Genomic DNA, 18,472 nt, shown 5'->3' with positions numbered 1-18,472 from the left:
TACAGCCAAGGAAAAATAAAGAAAGAAACAAAGAGTTCTTTAAAATTATCTGGAAATAAATTACTTCTCAATTACCTTTGATCTGCACAGTATATTTTAAACTATTATTCTGCCAGTCCTCCACTTGACCATAGATTTTGGGAGGGGAAGCAGAGAAAAAAAATAATCTGAATTTCTAGTCTGTTTTGTTCTGAAAGGGAAAGGAAGGGACATTGGACATTAAACCATTTACCCACAATAATAAAAAAATATGGGAAGAAATGCATGTTTTTTCTTATTATTTTTAATTTTTGGAGGTCACATTTAAATAAGGACTTCAAATGCCCCTGAGGTGAAATGCAAAAATGAATGTGCTGTGATTTGACCTGTGGAGAGCAAGTCGTCAGCTGTGGAAAGCTGGCTTCAGGAAACAGTCCTGTGAAAGCAGGGTGCATGTTTTGGGGAGGGCCAACGGGTGAGAAAGAAACAAACGGGAAGAGCAGCATTCCCCAAACAGGGGAATTCCCCAAACAGTTCAGTTTTTCCTTTGAAAAGAAGGTGAGTTTGGGTCGAGGCTGCTCTTGCTGTGCTAGGAAGGAGGATGAAGCGAGACTTCTCCAAAATCCGTATTTCACCTCCGGAAAGCCATCTTTAACTGCGCCGTTCTGCTGCCTGCAGTTCCCACCGGGGATTCCTGCCGATCCTACCTGCAGCCGCCGTGGTCCTCTGACATTTCCTCCCTCCTGGCACTCTGCGCTGCCCTCGCAGCCAGGACTGCTCTTGCAGGTTTTGAGACAGATTGCACAGATTGTGGCGATGAGGTCAGTCTCCTCCCAGGAGATTCCTGCTGACAGGGCCCTTTCCATCCTCTGCTATCAACACAAGTTAAACACCAGCTACCGCCACCGTTGCTCCCACCCTGTTTACACAGCTCTGCCCCACTCCGCTCAATGCAGCGTTGTTGTTGCCATCGTAGCAAAACGATACGTGCTCGCGTGGTTACCTAAGCGCTCATTTCTTCCCACAACTGTTTTAATGCTCTTTAGATACCTGTCATAAGCATAGAAATGCTGTGAAAAATCTTTGTTACTGTGCTGCCGGATCTGTGCCGCAGATTTTCCTTGTGAGACATGGGCAGCTGATTTAGTTTCTCTTTGCTCCACTTCTCTGTAGTGGGGATTTCTCTCCTATGCAGTGGGATTGTGACAATAAATACTTTATAAATTGTGAGGCACTCAAATACGGCAGTAGTGGGGGCCTTATAAGTGTCAGAATAGACAAGGAAGCAGCAGTGAACTCACTGTAGTTTGGGACCTGATCCTGTAAACACACATCTGAGTCTTCTCCTTTCCATGAGTGAAGCCAAGTCTCAGAACTGGTCCCGGGAGCAGAGAGTCTTGTGAGCATGAGTGTGTCCTGGACTAGGCCATCCTGGGTCCTTTGAGGATTATAAATCATATGTTACGTGGCTTCAGAGTTTCTTTTAATGTAGCCTCTCCACTTGTTCCCAGTTCCTACGTGCTTTGCTCTTGAATGAGTCACCAGAAGCTGCTGCTTATGCACTTTCCCTTGCCTTAAATGTGTGCTTTATTTTAAGAAGCTGAATCTCCGGTTTCTCAGAACCTGAAACTCCTTTTTTCAGTTTGACAAGTGGACAGATGGTCAGAGGCGGAGGATCCTGGTGGACCTGTTGGAACGCTGCTCCCCGTCACAGCAGAAATTCTGTGCCAAGCAGCTACAGGATCGAGTTCCCATCGAGGCTCTAGATTTTACCACAAGGCTTCCTAGAGTCCTGTCTTTATACATCTTTTCCTTCCTGGACCCACGGAGCCTCTGTCGATGTGCACAGGTAAAAAAGCCAACACTAAGGTTCAGAAAGTCAGGTCAAGCTAGTTAAAAAAAAGAAAACAGCACTAGTTTTCAGCAAAGACATCCCAGTGCTGTTCTTCATAATGCAAGGATGTCTTCTGACTTGGCAGCCTGGTTCCAAATGCTATGAGACCGAATGCAACACTTCCACGGATCCTAAATTAAGCCAGATTGGCCAAGATTTACAAAAGTGAAGAGTAATTTTAGATGCTCAGCTCTAAGGCATTTAAAATTTGGCACTTTACAAGACTGATTCTTCCCAAGAAGGAGGCCTGGTACTTTCTGAAAATCATGTTCTTTTAAAGTACCTTGCACTGTGTGCAGAATCATTAATTGCTTTGAAAAGCATTGGCTTGTGCTAGCTGCAAAGAGCTGCACACAATGCTTTAAGAAAACCAGATCCTTTAAAATGCTTGAGGGTAAAGTGTTGGATGTGGAGAAGCAGAGAAGTTACAGCTGTGCTTTTGAGCACAGTGGCTAGGGCTTCAGTCTTTTGAGCACAGTGGCTAAGACTCCAAATATATGTTTCCATGAGATAAAGTGCTGCGAGGTGATGCCCAAAGTAGTTCCGAATGAGTAAGTTCAGATATTGGTGACATTATTACTGCACTAACATAGTACTCCATATAATACTACGGATATATCAACATCTCAGCTTGTTTAAAGCTTGCTCTAGGATATTTCTCCAGCATTTCATGTTTTCTGTGGATGCAACTCACACTGCATTCACAGGCAGGGAGAAGACAGGTTAGGAAATTACTTACTTAGAAAGAAAGGCCTTTACAGTGCTACTTGTGTCATATCATGGATAGCTGCTATTATAAGCATGGCAGTGCCAATAGATGATGTTTGTCCTTAAGCTGGAAGAAGCATTGCCCGCAAGGTGACTGTGTGATGGAGTGTAACAGCAGAACATGAGTAGAAAGAAAATGTTCAGAACAGGTCTATCAGACTTGGGGAGTTTATTGATGCTGTTTTTCTCAGTGGAAACTAATAAAGGGTTTATTCCAACTACTGTATGATTATTAAGTAGAAGTGCAGGAAGTTGCCTCAAACAAGCTGAAATTTTTTCTCTTGGCCCATGAATTTTGGAGTATTTCACCATGTGCTGGAGATCAGCTAACACCTAGACACTGAGCATGTCATGAAGACCTTGAATGGTTTAAATGGTTTAATGAAAGGTTTAAATGGAGCATAAACAGTGCTGAAGAATTTTACTAGTTTAAGGACATAGGGGAATTACATCCACAGCACAGAAGTCTCTAGCTGCAATCTTGGATGCTTGAAACCCCAAGGTTTTCAACTTACTGGGCATTCACAGGTGAGCTGGTACTGGAAGTACCTGTCTGAACTGGATCAGCTCTGGATGCTGAAATGCCTACGATTTGGCTGGTACATCAACTTCTCTCCAACCCCCTTTGAGCAAGGAATCTGGAAGAAACATTACATTGAGATGGTGAAAGAGCTGCATGTCACGAGACCAAAGGTACATACCTACCACCTCTAGAGATGTTTGGGGCCAGTGGGAAAACTGGGCTGGCCGGGTGCCTAACCCCTTTGCCTCTTTATCTTTCTGTAATCTCCCACTACTAAAATGGAAGGTACATAATTTTAAATTAGAATCTAAACTTGTGTGTTGCTATGCGCTCTACTTTCCCATCATCCATCCCTGGTAGGGGAGGAAGTGAAAATCTCACTGGTTAGGAGAAGCAATCACCAAGGTCTCACTCTGCTATCCTTTCAGGGTGTTCTGGAGTAATCCTCTAAATCTCCCTCTCCAGCACTCAAAGCTGTTCTCCTCTCTTTTTGCCCAGTTTATAGAGCATATGATAGCTTGCCTCCATCTGATAAGCAGAGGTGGGGTACCCAGCATCACCCCTGCTGACATTTCAGAGTCAGTTTACCTGGTGGAAAGGAGAAAAGCACCCATTATGCCTGTTATAGCCCTTGGTTTTGTCTCTTTCTCTCCTCTTCAAAGGTGGCAGGGCCATTTTGGGGAGGTGGAGCATTACTCAGTAGCCATTGCTTTCTCCTCAGATTCATTGATGCCATGCCTGGTTTGTGGCGCTGTGACGGTGGGATTCTTCTACCCTGAATTCAAAACTCAGCCCTCTAATTTTAACCAAACTCCCCCATAGGCTCTCTCTGTAGTCAATGGAGAGAAGCCAAAGCATCTCAAAAGCAGTTCAGCTCAACTTAATAGAGATTTTGGGACGTGGGCAATGACACGCACTGTCAGGGTGCCTATTTCTGTCCACTGACCATAATGGAGCCTGGAGAGACTAATTTTAATACCCAATTCTCAGAAGTCTAAAGTTAGGCAAAATAAACCTCACTTCCATTATCAGCTAAAATTTATTTTCTTCTTTTCTTCTCTCTTACTAGACTCCTTCAAAGGATGAATTTGTAGTTATTGATGTGCAACCAGTAAAAAGCAACGTCCCAGAGGCAAAACTTTCTGTGCTAGGAAGGAGGACAAACAAGGAGAAAAAAGAGCTCCCACCATGGCGTTCATCAGACAGGCATCCTACAGACACCATCCGATTCAACTACCTCGACAACTACGATCCCATCGAGCAGGCTAGGCAGGCGTAAGAGCTTGATCTCTTCCCTTTTGCTTTTTCTGCGACGTAGGGTATGTCTGTGTCCTTTGTGAGCTCACTCTGCCTGTGCTCCAAGCTGCCTGGAAGCCTTAAAGTTCAGCAACCTGGTTGCAAACCCATTTTGCTGCTCTTTTGGCTTTTCTTGGATTGATCTTGGTCCTGTTGTAGTTGCAGCTGCACTACTTTGTGCCCTTTCAGTGCAGAGCATGGGCACAGCTTGTTAGTGTCTGCCTACAAAATAGGCTGTAGCTCCTGAGGATGTTACACAGCTGTAATGGGAAGAATCAGCACAAGAGTTTGTTCAAGAGTTTTTAAATAAAGCTGCAAGGTTGAGAGGAATCTGCGGTTTTTGCACAGAAGAGGAAGAATGAATTAATTGTGATGAAATAGAATTCTATCACTTCAAGGATCTTCTGGCTGAAAAGAGATTGAATGGAGGTGCAGGTGTAAGAGTATGTATGTACTATAGAATATTTAAGTAACGAATAGTATTTGTATCTACGCTGCCTGGGATAGAATGCCTAGATCCGTCCGTTTTTGGGCTCCCAGGATTATCTGGTCAGCAACTGGTGAAAGAAAGACATTTCCACCTTGAAGTATAGTTTTGCACATTGACTTGTGTTAGGACTGCCCCGTGTTTTCCTTTGACACATCCGTCATCAGATATTTTCAGAATCTTAGATCTGTGGTCACATTTCTGTGCATTAACAAGCATCAGTAGAAGCAATAGCAAGGAGGCTGCGGTAGTCACCTGTGTGCAGTGCTTGGCCCATTTCTCGTTTAAGTCTCTGTTAATACCACCTCTCATTTTTCGTGGGCTCACAGCAGTTCCCTCAATTCAGCTGATGTGCAGTAACTTGTGAAACTGGTAATACTATCATTAATCTGAGCCTGGCGAACAGGTAATGGATTAGCTTGACCGTTGCCTAGTTCCTGTGCGAGTCCCTGTGAAAAGGACGGCACAGACTCTCACCCAACCGAACGTGCAGAGAGGAGGAGATTCCTCTGCACTGTGCCAACAAAAACCTTGGGAACCGATTGAGCCACAGTGAAAGTATCCAGATTGTACTTTAAGTAAATAACTGATAAAGCTGAGATTAGCCCTGTGCACAGGAACAGTCAACCCATGAATTACCCCAGCCGAGTGATTCTTTGGCTAAGCAGTCGTGCACTCGCGTAGCCTCTTTCTCAATGTGATTAACTTTGCCGGACCCACCACTCCTCCGGGGTGTTCCACAAAGTTCCCAGTGTCTGAGCAAAAGCCTTTTATGAATCATTTTTTAATCCGCGTCCCCTAGTCCTAGGATTCTGCAGTACTTCAAAGAGCTTTCCAGTTTCCACCTCACCCTCTCTCTGTGGTATGTTACCAAACTCTAGCACCATTTTGGGTAGAGCTCTTTGAGCTTTTAATGAAATATTTTGACAAAATGCCTCTTGTTGCAAACGGTTGTCCTGATACTATTTTTCAGCTGTGCTAAATGTTTCTATGTAGCAGCTGCCGAAGGTTTCTGTGAGGTTTAGTGTTCCCTTGTGCTGGCCATGACCCAGTGTCAAAAGTGGGACAAGCCTTGTCTGAAGAGTTTAAAAGTCGCTTTTTCCAGCATTGAGCTGTAGATGCCCCTGACAACCAGATGCAAATGATTCTGAGTTGCTAATGATACAGTATGCGCACTGACTGTTTTCTTCTCCTAAGTGAGATTTGAGCCTGTATCCATTTGTGCAATGGAGAATATTTTAATGCCTAGTGTTCTAGCAAATCTGGCATTTATCCGTAATTATAGAGGATTATTGCAAGGAGAGAAATGAATTGTATGAGATTTGCTTGTTTACCAAGGATCTCCCTTTAATATCACTTAAGCTGAAAGTAATTGCGAGTGTGTAGTCTCCTCTGTAATGATTATTCAGCAATGCAGGTGTGCCGTTTCAGGTGCTGACCCAGCTTCCCACTCATATGATGATATTCTGGTGCTTCTTTTCTGTGGACATATTGCCAACAGAGTCCCCTCTGCAGCTCCTTCCCAGAAGTCCTCCTGCTAAGGGTCTATATGGAATAGAATAGAATAGAATAGAATAGAATAGAATAGAATAGAATAGAATAGAATAGAATAGAATAGAATAGAATAGAATAGACTATTTCAGTTGGAAGGGACCTACAACAATCATCTAGTCCAACTGCCTAACCAATTCAGGGCTGACCAAAAGTTAAAGCATGTTACTAAGGGCATTGTCCAAATGCCTCTTAAGCACTGACAGGCTTGGGGCACCGACCACCTCTCCAGGAAGCCTGTTCCAGGGTTTGACCACCCTCTCGGTAAAGAAATGCTTCCTCATGTCCCGTCTAAATGTTGCATCCTCCATCCTTTGCTTCTGGACAGCTCCCTGGGGATTGGGTCTTCAGCACTTCACCCAGCTCCCTGTCTGCAGTAGGAACAGCAGGACCACCTTTCATGCTTGAGTGTTCCTCAAGTGTAGGCTTTCGGTGGAGGTGGCAGCGGCAGCTAATGGGTGGCTTGGGCAGGCGTAGGGTGCCTATCAACAGTAGCACAATGGCAAAGTGGTCAGAGTGCCCCACTATGATGCCAAGCTTTGTTTTGGATGGCTGATGAAGGCCATGCTCAGCCAACTGTGAGTGTCTAGTTGGTTGAGCTAGGAGTCTCATGTGAATGCTATGCAAGCCGATCTACCTCACTGCAGCTTACAGGCTCAGGCAGACCCTGCCTGACCAGTGTACAGGGTTGTAAAGTAGAACAGAGAACCAAGATAAAAATCTCTGACCCCCCAGGCTGCGTTAGGTATAGTTATTATTCAGATTAGATGAATTCTCGGAGCTCAAGGGCATAACAACCGCTCTTCATGTAAAATGAATGTCAGAAGTAATGAAATCTATGTAAAATGAGATTCCTAAAACAATAGGAGTGATTTCCCAAAATACAGGCTTTTGCAAAGGTAGTCTGGGAAAGGAAATGAGTTTTGCTGCATTCTGAATGCATATAGAGAGGAACGAGTATTTTCTTGAGGTCACGAGCCTGTGTGAAAAGACACAGCAGAACCCGCAGAAAAGCAGCAGAAAGCCAAAGCGAAGGCTGAGAGAGAAGGACTAGAGAGAGCACTTGTAGGCCAGCAGGTTGACTGGAAAGCTGTGAGCCAACAAACCATTCTTTCCATTTGAGTCCTGCTGTGCTGAGAAAAACCGGACTTGAAGAAAATTCTCTGTGAATAAACAAGATGACATCAAAGGAATACCTGACGCCATCATCAAAGCAATGTGTGAGACTAGTCACTGGCTACTTGTTTGAATCAAAGTTAATCTGCCTAATGTCAGGTTAAATTTTGCAGAATTTAAGAGGTAATGAAAAAATAAAGTTTTTCCTAGCTCTTGGACCTGGTTAAGATCTCCTCTGAGCTGTACCTCACTCTACTCTTGCTTTCTGGTCCACAGAGAGGTGAGAACTATCCTGTTCATCATAACAAGATGTCCATGCTGCAGCTGAAATATTGTCATTTAAATGGCAGAGTTGTCATCTGTTTCTTTGTTGGCCTTTTGAGAGGAGTCATTAGCTACATGCTCCCTTCCACAGCAGTATCAAAACTACACTGCTGTGAATTCATAGCAGAGAACGTATCCTTGCTTAGCCAAAAAAAGTGAAACATGGGAAGCGTAACAAGCTACAGTCAATTCTCAATTACGCAGGGGAGCGGAGACGAAGGGAGTCCTAAAAGAGATGACACAAAACATATACTTTGGGCTATAAGACCTCAATTGGGTATTTACCTTTGAAAAACAAATAAATAGATTTTTCTAGAGCAATTGAGTGAGGGTTTGGCCTGGGCAGTGCTGGTGCTTCGTGTCACTGGGGAGAAGAACCATAACACTGTGCCACAGCTGGGTAGTGCCCCCAAAATGGCAGAACGGTGCTAATTTGCAATCTGGATGATAATTGAGACTTGACTGGGTTTTTTTTCTGATGGATTTTTTTGCTGCTTGCTCAGAAAGGCATGAGCTTGTACTATAAAAACTTAATGGCACCCAAAAGCCTCAGTGACAAACATCACTGCAGCATGAAGGAGATGGGACAGAGATCCCTGAGTGTGTTCACTGAGAGGTTATTTGGTTTAGATGGGATAGTGTGGGAAAAGCTTCATAGTCACTGAGCAGTGAAATTAAGAATAGCAATGATCAGATGCACAGTCGAGGGAGTGGTGAGGCGATATAGAAGAGAAGAGATACAGACAGGGGTTGAATTACAAATTGCCTGGAAGGGGTTATCAAAATCCCTCGGTAGAATTATAGCTGTGACTTTTGGTGTTGCTGCATGTATGTCTGCTATTTATCATAAGGATGATTTCTAGTAGGTCTGGTTTGTTTTCTGCCTGAATTGTCCAGGTAGCTTTTTGTTGATATACAAACAAAACAGAGACCAGCAAGGATGGATTTGTCTCTTTGGGTGCAAAGCAATATTGCAAAGGTGAAGTGAAACATTTTTATCTATCTACACTGTGGAACCAAGTTAGCAAATTTTCTCTGGGACTCTGCTCTGCCTAAAAAAGGACCAGGAGGGGCGTTTCTTTCAGTCCATGCATATACAGTTCTGCTGGAAGGCATCTGGTGTTTGTGCTGCTTGTTGCCAATAAATCAAAAGATTTGCCTCCCCCTTTATCATGAATAATGAATTCTGATTCTAGCCTAGCACTGGACCCCAGCCAAGATTGTCTGCTTGTGCCTCAAGAAAGAGCCCTGCTACTTCTCATGACAACAGCTCAGCCAAAATGCAAGCTCCTTCCCCGCCCCTAAGCAGCTCGGGCTTCTGGAAGCCAGCACTAATTCAGTTAGATAATTTATGGACATAGGCTGGCTCTAAAAACAGTTGCATATTGTACTGGATTGTTTACCCAACGAGAAAATAATTACTTTCAGTAATTGTCTGTCAGCAGCCTGCGCCCAGTTTCTGACAAAAAAGGGGCTCGCTTGCGTGAGAAGGGCATGGTGTTTCGCTGTCCTTCCGAATCCGAACGCTTGTCTCCTGCTTTTCATGTTTCTGAATAGCGAGCCCAGTACTCTCTGCCTGTTAGGCTTGTGGGAATTAAAAACATTCCTTAAGGGAGGAAAGCAGAGTGAGAAACACCGAGTTCAGCACTGGGAGTGAGAGACTTGCCATCCTCATCTTGGCTCTGATGCCCTTTTCCTTTGCAGCCTTGAGAAACTCATCCTCACTGCGTACATTTTCCTGACCTTGAAGTGAGATCACGGTGGTGACCTGCTGCAGGCGGTTGCTCTGACACCATGAGCATGGACACTAGAATACAGCAGTAGAGGTTAATATCTTAATTTACGACCACAAGGCCAGGTCTGTGTCCTATCTAAAGATCAGAGAATCATTTAGGTTGGAAAAGACCTTTAAGATCATCGAGTCCAACCATAAACCTAACACTGCCAAGTCCACCAAGATGACCAGTTCATTCCCCATAATAATATTTTGGATTGCATTTCTCTCTTGACTGTTAGTGAAGTGTTTATAAACAGATTACAGTTTTCCTCAATTTGCTATTTGAAATAATGTCAGATTTGTCTTTGCGGTTCTTGATCTGCAGCTGGTCTGGGATGAGTAAATACCAGATAGGTGTTGGTGTTGGCTGCTTTTGAGGATGTGTGTGTTATGTGGTGTGGCTCTGTTTCTTTATAGGATAAATGTTGCTTTTAGAGTCTGTTTCCACCCTTTATATTCATGATTTTGTATTCATACTGTGCTTTTTACGTGCCTTCCAGGAGCCCAGAGACGCGGGTGATAGAGCTGGGAGATACACTCAGAGAGCGCACAGAGCTGCTGCTTTAAATTCACTAATTCTGTATTGCAGAATTTGAATGTGGAAGGGGAATGAACACCTTCAGAGCAAATGTGTTTATGAACCTGCCCAAGTTCTTAAAAAAGCTTCCTCATAGTATGGATTTTACTCCTGATATTGGAAAAATGTGACCATTGGCCATATTCCAGTGTACTCCGCTTAATTTTTACACTCTGGAATATTCCTGTTCTGCCAGTTGATTGTATTGACTTTAATAATAGCTGCATATAAATTTATAAATTTATATACATATACATATACATGAAGAAGTATTTGGCTATAAAAACAATGAATAAATAACTTGTTGGAGGGGCAGTCCTCTAGTCTTATTTATGTTACAAGTTACATGGGCTTCACTGAAAACTCTCAAATTGATTTAGCTAAACTTGCCTTTCTGTGAATTCCCCTAAGCTGATGTAACATGTTATGTGGATTTAGCTTAAATCAGTAAGTCTCGAGCTAAGGGCACATGTTTGAGTGCTATAAAGTTATCATAACTTAAAAAATAGCAAATTACCACACTCCTCTGAGCCACGGTATCTGATTATGCGCTCTTGGTCTGCCCCAGGTGCAAGATAAAATGTGTTATCTTAAACCATGTCTGTTTGGGTGGCAATATCATAAGAGATTGTCTTTTTCTCAACCCCAGGGAACCAACTCCAGAGCACTTATTAATACTATTCTGTTCTGCTCTGCAGGAGAAAGAAAGGAGGAGGGGAGACCCCAGACCTTAGCCGGCAGGCAGCTGAGAAAAAAAAGAGAGCAGGTCGTGGATCTAATAAGCTCCAGAAGGCAAAATCACTGGCAAGTATCACCAGCTTGTAATTATATCACCTGGGGCCCAGTGTCCGGTACACCCAGGAACATTTTAGCTCGGAGCTTTTACTTAACTTGGGTAACTATGAAGCTTTGCTCCTGCTGTAGGTGGGCTGCCAGGCACGTTTGCTGCCTGTCCCTGAGGGAGATACCTGGGCAGAAGGAGGACACAAAGCACGCCGTGCCTGGCTGCTCTGGGGGCAACCTCTCATGGCAGCCTAGACAGAGTCCATCTGCCTTCGGTGGGAAAAGGACAGCAACTGTCTGTATGTAGACAGTGACCTTGTTATCTGCTCCTCACCGTGGCTCACCGTGCAGTTATCCCAACAGTCTGTTTCCATGCTTTACAAAGCACTGGATCAATTCCCCCATGACACTTGCATCTCTTCCCAAAGCTTCTCTTCTGTGCTCGCAACTTTTGATCATTGCAGTTTGATGTTAGTTTATTCTCTGTTCATTGCACTGAGCCTGAGCAAGAAGCCCCAAGGTCTTAACACTGAGGATTCATTGTGCTCATCGCTGGTAAAGTAGGGCATCCTCACATGAAAAGAATCTAGGGAAGTCAGGCTTCCAGAAAGCATCATGGGTCTAAGCTTTTGTAGATACGGCAACAAATAACTGCCAGAAGGACGTGCTCACAAGCGTATCGGGGGTTTTTGCAGACCTGGAAGCGTGTTTCCTAAGCGATGAAAGCCAGGGAACGCATGTGAGTTGAGCCAAAGAAGGTTTACATAAAAGAGGGGCATTGTCTCCGGAGATTGGGAGGCACTCTCCTGACCCAAATACAGCCTCTTTGCAAGGAAGTAGATTCAGTCACTGTTAAAGAACAGAAAATATAATTAAAGTTATTCAGTCTGTGTCTTAAAATTTCCATTCTCCAATGGCTTCCCCTGTAGCTCTTAGATCAGAGCGCCCTTACACGGTTCATTCCACCACGGCTTCCCGTTTCAAATGTAAAGCTGTTTTATTGTCAGTCCAGAAGTGAAAGAATCTTAGTTCTGGGTAAAAAGAGGTGAATTTGATTTTCTTTCCCCAGATTTTAGGAAAATTATGTGTTCTTCAAAGTTACTTAACCTGCAACCCACAATCAGCAAGGCACAAGCATCTAGTCTGCCTCCCACCCTGACGTCCAAACCCTCCTGCACAACGTCAGTGGGAGTTTTGGCTATAAATTGCAGCAGTACAGGGTTGAACAGTATGTATGTATGTCACCTTCTGTGGCTGCTCACAGTTTAAAAGGGACATTATTATTCCTGTAGCAAATAGTCACCAGAAAGCATTTAGCTGACACAAAATACTCATAGGCAGACATCTGGGGGAGCATGCCGAGTTAGTGGGTACTGAATTCTCACCCCACAAAAAGCCCTGGGAAGAGTCTTAAAGCCACTGCCTGCTGTCAAGGCCTGACAGGTCCACCATCCTCCCTTGGTCCCTCCTAGGCAGTTAGGACAGCCCTAACCCAAGGGTAAGTGTCCTAAAACCTAGGGGGTTACACCTTGGTGATAACAGCTCAGAACACAGCTCCATGCCTTTGTGCTGTGCAATCTTGGTAGCACTGGCTTCTATTTGTGTTAAAAATCTGGGGTAGCCTGTGTTGCTGTGTCACTCTTTCCTAGGCCTTTACGTTGAAAATAGGGTTGTATTTCTCTTGAGTTTAGAGTTGTCCAAATTTCAGTAGAAGAGCTGTGTTTGTTTCTTACCCTCTGATGTATAAGCCTGCTGTTACACTGGCCATTAATGACTACAACACTACACGACAATAAAGGTTAGGTTACGGTAGGCTGATGCATAGAAAAAGAATATATATAAAACTCACTAGGAATAATCCAAAATTAATTTCCATTTATTATTAAGGTAGCATTGAGAAACCTTGTTGAAATGAAGACCTGTGAAAAGACTCTTATTTAATCAAGTCCAAATAAAGAGGCTTAATGCTCAAATCTTTTAGTAAATCCTTAGAAGAATAATAGACCGTGATGAAAGAATAAGTGCCCCAAGAAAGCAAACATCAAGTCAAATTAAAATGAAGTTCTTAAATAGATCAATGATCCAAGTGCAGAAAGTAGGTGAGAATAAAGTATATTACAGCCAACAATGAAGATGTGAAAAGGGCTATTATATGGAGCTCCAAGCTCAGGAGGCTGAACAACAGCACACCAAAATAGAATAAACACATAATTAAGGTGATGACCTGAGTCCTGGAATTACATCCACTGGCTCTACGTTTGCATGCGGTGAATCAGTTCTCCTCCTAGTAAAGCTGTGAGGTTTTGGAGTTTATTACTAATCGTGGAAACATAGCATAAAATGTGACCAGGCTCACACTTAATTTAGAATAAATTAAAGTAAATTAGCTAAATTACAATAAATAGTAAATTACAATAAATGAAGTTAATTAGGTCTCTGAGTGAAGGGCCACATTCTTTCTTATGAAGGCACATGCAACCCCCATGTCTCTACAGTGGGGAGGGAATACCTGCTCTGTCTTTATCCAGGGAAATGCCTTACTTTAAGGATATGTATAGTTTCAGCATTAACCATCTCTTTAAGCACTTTGCTGGATTAAGGCTTTATGGCTTGTCTATACCACCTTGATGCTCACATTGCCTTCAGCAGCTAGTGTCCCAGTATTATATAAAGAAAAGTGAAGAATGCAACGGATTCGGTGACTTCTCCAAGCTTTTACCAGGCTGGGCATGGAAAACAGATCTCTGTTTTGGGCACTATATCATCCCTCCTCTTCACTCTGACCGCGAGCTGTGTTGCCCTGCTGTGACTTCTGAGCTCTGGCCCTACAAGTCCCTTTGCAGGCGTCACTGCTGCCACATCAGTGTCCCTCACACAAGTCCTTGAGGACTTCCGATGAGGAGTCTTCTGCAGCTTCTCAGCAAAGCACGCAGCCTCCTGCCCAAATGTCAAAATTCCTAGACACTTTATTAGGAAAGTAAAATTTGATTGATGCTTTTGACAGCTTTGCAAATGACTGCAATGTCAGCAATTAGGGGCTGGTTTTGCCTTTCAGGCTGTCTGCTTCTTTCTGTTCAAGAGACTGCTCCACCCTCCCAGCTGTTCCTGAATTACTGACTTATTTTTAGTACTTACTAAATAACATCTTTTTGACAGGATCAGTCATTCTTGCCTCACTGCCTATATCCTAAGGTAATACGATTGCAGCATTTGAAGTCAGGAATAAATTTTCCTATGACATATTGACAGGGAATGCGTGTTTTGAGTATGAATCGCATTTAGGTACTGTGTGGGCATAGCTCACATGAAGATCCAGGGCTCTCAGCACTGAGACACGGTCCTGTCCAGTGTATATATATTTATATTCTACAAACCTTATTTTGAATTGTATTTATTCAGGCAAGAAACCCTGTTGAACTTCATGGGACTCATGGGACTTCATGGGAACTTCATTCCTAAGAGTGAAAATAACTCAATAGAATGTTTGCAGATTCAAACTCAGCTTATATATGTCACCCTAATTTTAAAAGTATAGCCTGGCTTTAATAGTCTATGCCTATCTGTCCCCGTGAGCTCTAAAATTGAACCACCAACAACACAGGAGATGAAAAACAAGGAATAGTCAGATCTGTGCGGCAACGACTACTGCTTCTATGGTATTGTGCTTTTCTCGCTAGGACAAAAAAACTGCAGCTGCTTTTATCACACCATCTCTCTCACACGTCGAGTACTGCTCAGAACCTGGAGCACTTTGGGCAGTTGTATAATCACTGGCCTTTCTTTAGGTTGATATTCAGCAGTTGCTGGATTGCTTATTTATAACTAGACAATTAGGCATGAAGCACCATATATCTTCCGCTGCTGCCAATTCAAATAATGGAAAGGGCAAAGAGGCGGGCAGGACTGGCTTTTCTGCACAACCATTTCTTGTGGTTTAGCCCCAGTCGGCAACTAAGCACCACCCAGCCGCTCGCTCACCCCCCTCCCCGGTGGGATGGGGGAGAGAATATTCCGGAAGAGCAAAAGTAAGAAAACTCGTGGGCTGAGATAAGAACAGTTTAATCATTGAAATAAAATAATAAAAATAATAAATGGTAATTAAAAGGAAAACAAGAGAGAGAAAGAGGAACAAAATCCAAGGAAAAAAACCCAAGTGATGCAGCTGCTCACCACCCACCGACCGATGCCCAGCCCGTCCCTGAGCAGTGATCACTGCCCCCGGCCAACTCCCCCCAGTTTCTATACGGAGCATGATGTCGTGTGGTCTGGAATAGCCCTTAGGCCAGTCTGGGTCAGCTGTCCTGGCTGTGCCCCCTCCCAGCTTCTTGTGCGCCCGGCAGAGCATGGGGAGCTGAAAAGTCCTTGACTAGTGTAAGCACTGCTCAGCAACAGCCAAAACATCGGTGTGTTATCAACATTATTCTCATGCTAAATCCGAAACACAGCACTATACCAGCTACTAGGAAGAGAATTAACTCTATCCCAGCCGAAACCAGGACACCATTTTACTACGGACACCAGTTTCACATAAGACTATCTGCCCACATTGCTTTTTAATGCGTTGCTATGTAAATGTTTGGTTTTGTTAATGTTTGTTCACTATTCTTACTAAATAATTTGTATCAGTCAAAAAAAAGCCAAAGCTGTTGGTCTGCAGAACCTGTGCGTTTTGAATATTTGGGATCTTTCTCAAGCAATAAGCAATCACTGTGTTGCTAAGATTTTTTTTTGCTTAATTTTTATCCTGTTTAGTAAAATGTTCATTGAATGGTATGTTAAAATAAACTCCATCCTTTACACTGCGAGACTTCAAACAGCAAGCAAGACTGGGATCAGTCGCAGCCATATGCACGGGGGAGAATTTGTGCATTAACATATGAATTGATGTGGAGAATCAATTAATGTGGGTTTGGCTTTACTAGCATCAATTCCCAACTGGGTCCTTTTGTCCTTAAGGTAAACCTATACCAGAGCACAAGTCACTCCAAATAATGCAGATTATGCTTGTATCATTTAGGAATATAATTTATAGAATGTATATAGAATGCACATAGAATGTACAGAATTTATAGAAGTTCTCAATGGACTCCAACGTTTTCAGTCCCTCTGAAGCTGTTGGGATGATATGATACTTACTGCCTTCTCTTCCTAGCTATCACTTTCTGCAGATCTTGAGTCTGTTCCAAAAACACCAGTTCGTCCCAGCTGGGCCACTCACCAGCCAACTGGGAGCCTGCCCTCCAAAGCAGCAGCAAAGACCCTAGCCCAGAGCTCCCAGTGGAACGCCGGGATACGACCAGCACCTGTTCGAGCTCCAGTGCCAAAGCCACGTGAAAGAGGAAAGAAAGACTTCACAAGGACGAACACCAGGTCTCCATGTTAGTATGCTGCCTTGTCCCATGTGGAGGCTATTGTAGAGATTGCCAATATCCAAATTTATTGCGCAGAGGGAAGGAGATGGTGCTGGCAGTATATTTCTGTAGGCGAAGGAGAAGGCAGTCATTGTGGATGGTGGGAACCCAGATGACAGTGATTTGCTGCATCAAAAGAGAACATATGGCCAAAGACGTCACATCTAGCACTTGCTAGATCCGCCTGTCTGTCACGACTGTCATCTTGGTATTAAACACTGGCATAGGCTTCCCATGGATTTAACTCACTGATACTCAACGGCAGAGCAGGAGAGCTTAGATCAGAAGTGACAGCGGGCTCAGTCTAAAGACCATGGACTCTGCCAGGTCCTGGACACATGCCAGGAGGAGCTGGTATGGTTGGGTTGGAATCAGAGCATTCAGCAAATCACAGGAGAAAGCAATCAACTCCAGGGAGACAATGGCTGAGAAAGCAGCTGATCTGTGAACACCTTCCAAAAATAAGGAGGCAGAGCGACATGATCAAAAACAATTTTATGCCATTTCAGTCTAGGGTTGCCTCGGGCAGCTATTCACGAAGATCTCACCTCTTGATATACCCAGCACCTCCTGAAGGTCCTCAGTGTCTGCAGCTGGCTGGGAAAGTATTGGATATCTTTCAGAAGCACACGTTTGTGCAGACTTTGGTGAAAGTCCGATTAGTTCACAAGCGGGCTGTCCACATAAGGATTGCAATTTGTGACCCCTGATGATTTTTAATAGTCCAAGAAAGGTAGTGGGTAAAGAACCTGGAATGAACAAAGGAAAAGAGGCTTCTGCTGTGATACTGTTAGGATTTTCAAAGAGAACACAGGGGTAGAGTGAGGGGAGCTCCTACAGGGCAGTGATGATCCAGTAATTATTGATAATCCCATCTAGAAGGGAGATAATGGAGCACGTGGAGACCTCCAGCATCCCTTTGGATCTCCCTAGCATCTAGCATTTTTAGCAGGTGCATAGGCTAACCCCCATGAGGAGGACCCACAGTGCAAATGAGTGATCACAAATGCTTCTGTGGGAGATGAAAGAAAGAATCCAAACACAGATGAAGGATGATACATAGGGGAAAGCACTGGAATTAGTAAGGTGGAAAAGACATGAAGACTGCTTCATAAACGCATCCTGGTCATAAAAGCCCAGGGAGGAAAGCATTAAGATTAGGCTAGAGGGTTACAGTAACGCGTATTTCTAAAGCAATACAAGGTTTCTATGAAATAGGACCTTCATCCTGAAGTCACATTGCCTGGACAGAGCCTTAGGAAAGTTGTTCACTGGACTGGGGCCAAGTCATGAAGAGTTAAGCGTAGGCTCTGGGCCTTGGCTGCATTATTGGTTGTTCCAGTCAATCACGGCAATTCCGCTGGTCTGGCAGCAGCGTTGTGGCGTCCCAGGAATGTGGCACTCAGCTCCGACTGCTGCTGTCCGGGAGGCACCGGGAATGGGAAGAAGGTGTTTCTTAAGTCTCTTAACTTCTGTGAACCAATCCGCAACTGCTGTCGAGGTGCGGTTTAGTGTTGTCAAAGAGGATGTGGGAGGCAGAGTAAGGGGAGCTCCTGCAGGGAAGTGGCCACCCAGTGATTATTAATGTTTCTGTATGGGGGGAGGATAATGGTGCATGCAGGAACATGCAGCATCCTGTCTGAGCTCTGCTGCAGTCACTGTCTTCTACATGATAAGAAATTTAAAAACTGCACGAGGAAAGTGCTAGGGAGAGCCTGGAAGCAAGCTACCTACAAACACCGCTGCTGTAGTATAAAAACTACCAAGGTAAATTGTCCCTGAGGGATTGCATTTGGATTAGGGGCAATTTGCAAGGCAAAACTATATTTTTTTTTTGTAACAGAGAGAGACAAATCCTATCGTAATTCCTTCAGTGACCTCTCCTGGACCTTTGTGATCTCTGCCAGGCTTTTCTCAAGGTAAACTTACCAACTTCAGATAGTGCTGTAGCTGGGCTTTATCAGGGCACGTTTGCAGACTGTCGGA

General features: G+C 43.9%; 1 protein-coding gene across 2 annotated transcripts in view; it reads left to right on the top strand.

Moving 5' to 3' along the window:
• The window catches only part of FBXO16 (F-box protein 16), a 39,501-nt gene that overhangs the window by 18,391 nt on the left and 2,638 nt on the right, over window positions 1–18,472 (top strand). For both annotated transcript variants that reach the window (XM_072857703.1, XM_072857704.1), the window contains exons 4-8: window positions 1,622–1,828; window positions 3,170–3,334; window positions 4,234–4,439; window positions 10,991–11,096; window positions 16,228–16,453. In XM_072857703.1, the coding sequence (XP_072713804.1) occupies window positions 1,622–1,828; window positions 3,170–3,334; window positions 4,234–4,439; window positions 10,991–11,096; window positions 16,228–16,453 (910 nt within the window). The remainder of the gene's footprint in view (window positions 1–1,621; window positions 1,829–3,169; window positions 3,335–4,233; window positions 4,440–10,990; window positions 11,097–16,227; window positions 16,454–18,472) is intronic.

This window comes from Ciconia boyciana, chromosome 3 (genome assembly GCF_034638445.1).
Source record: "Ciconia boyciana chromosome 3, ASM3463844v1, whole genome shotgun sequence".
In the NCBI taxonomy this organism is placed as follows: domain Eukaryota; kingdom Metazoa; phylum Chordata; class Aves; order Ciconiiformes; family Ciconiidae; genus Ciconia; species Ciconia boyciana.
Note: the sequence above shows the minus strand (reverse complement) of the source record. Positions and strands in the feature narration are given on the sequence as shown.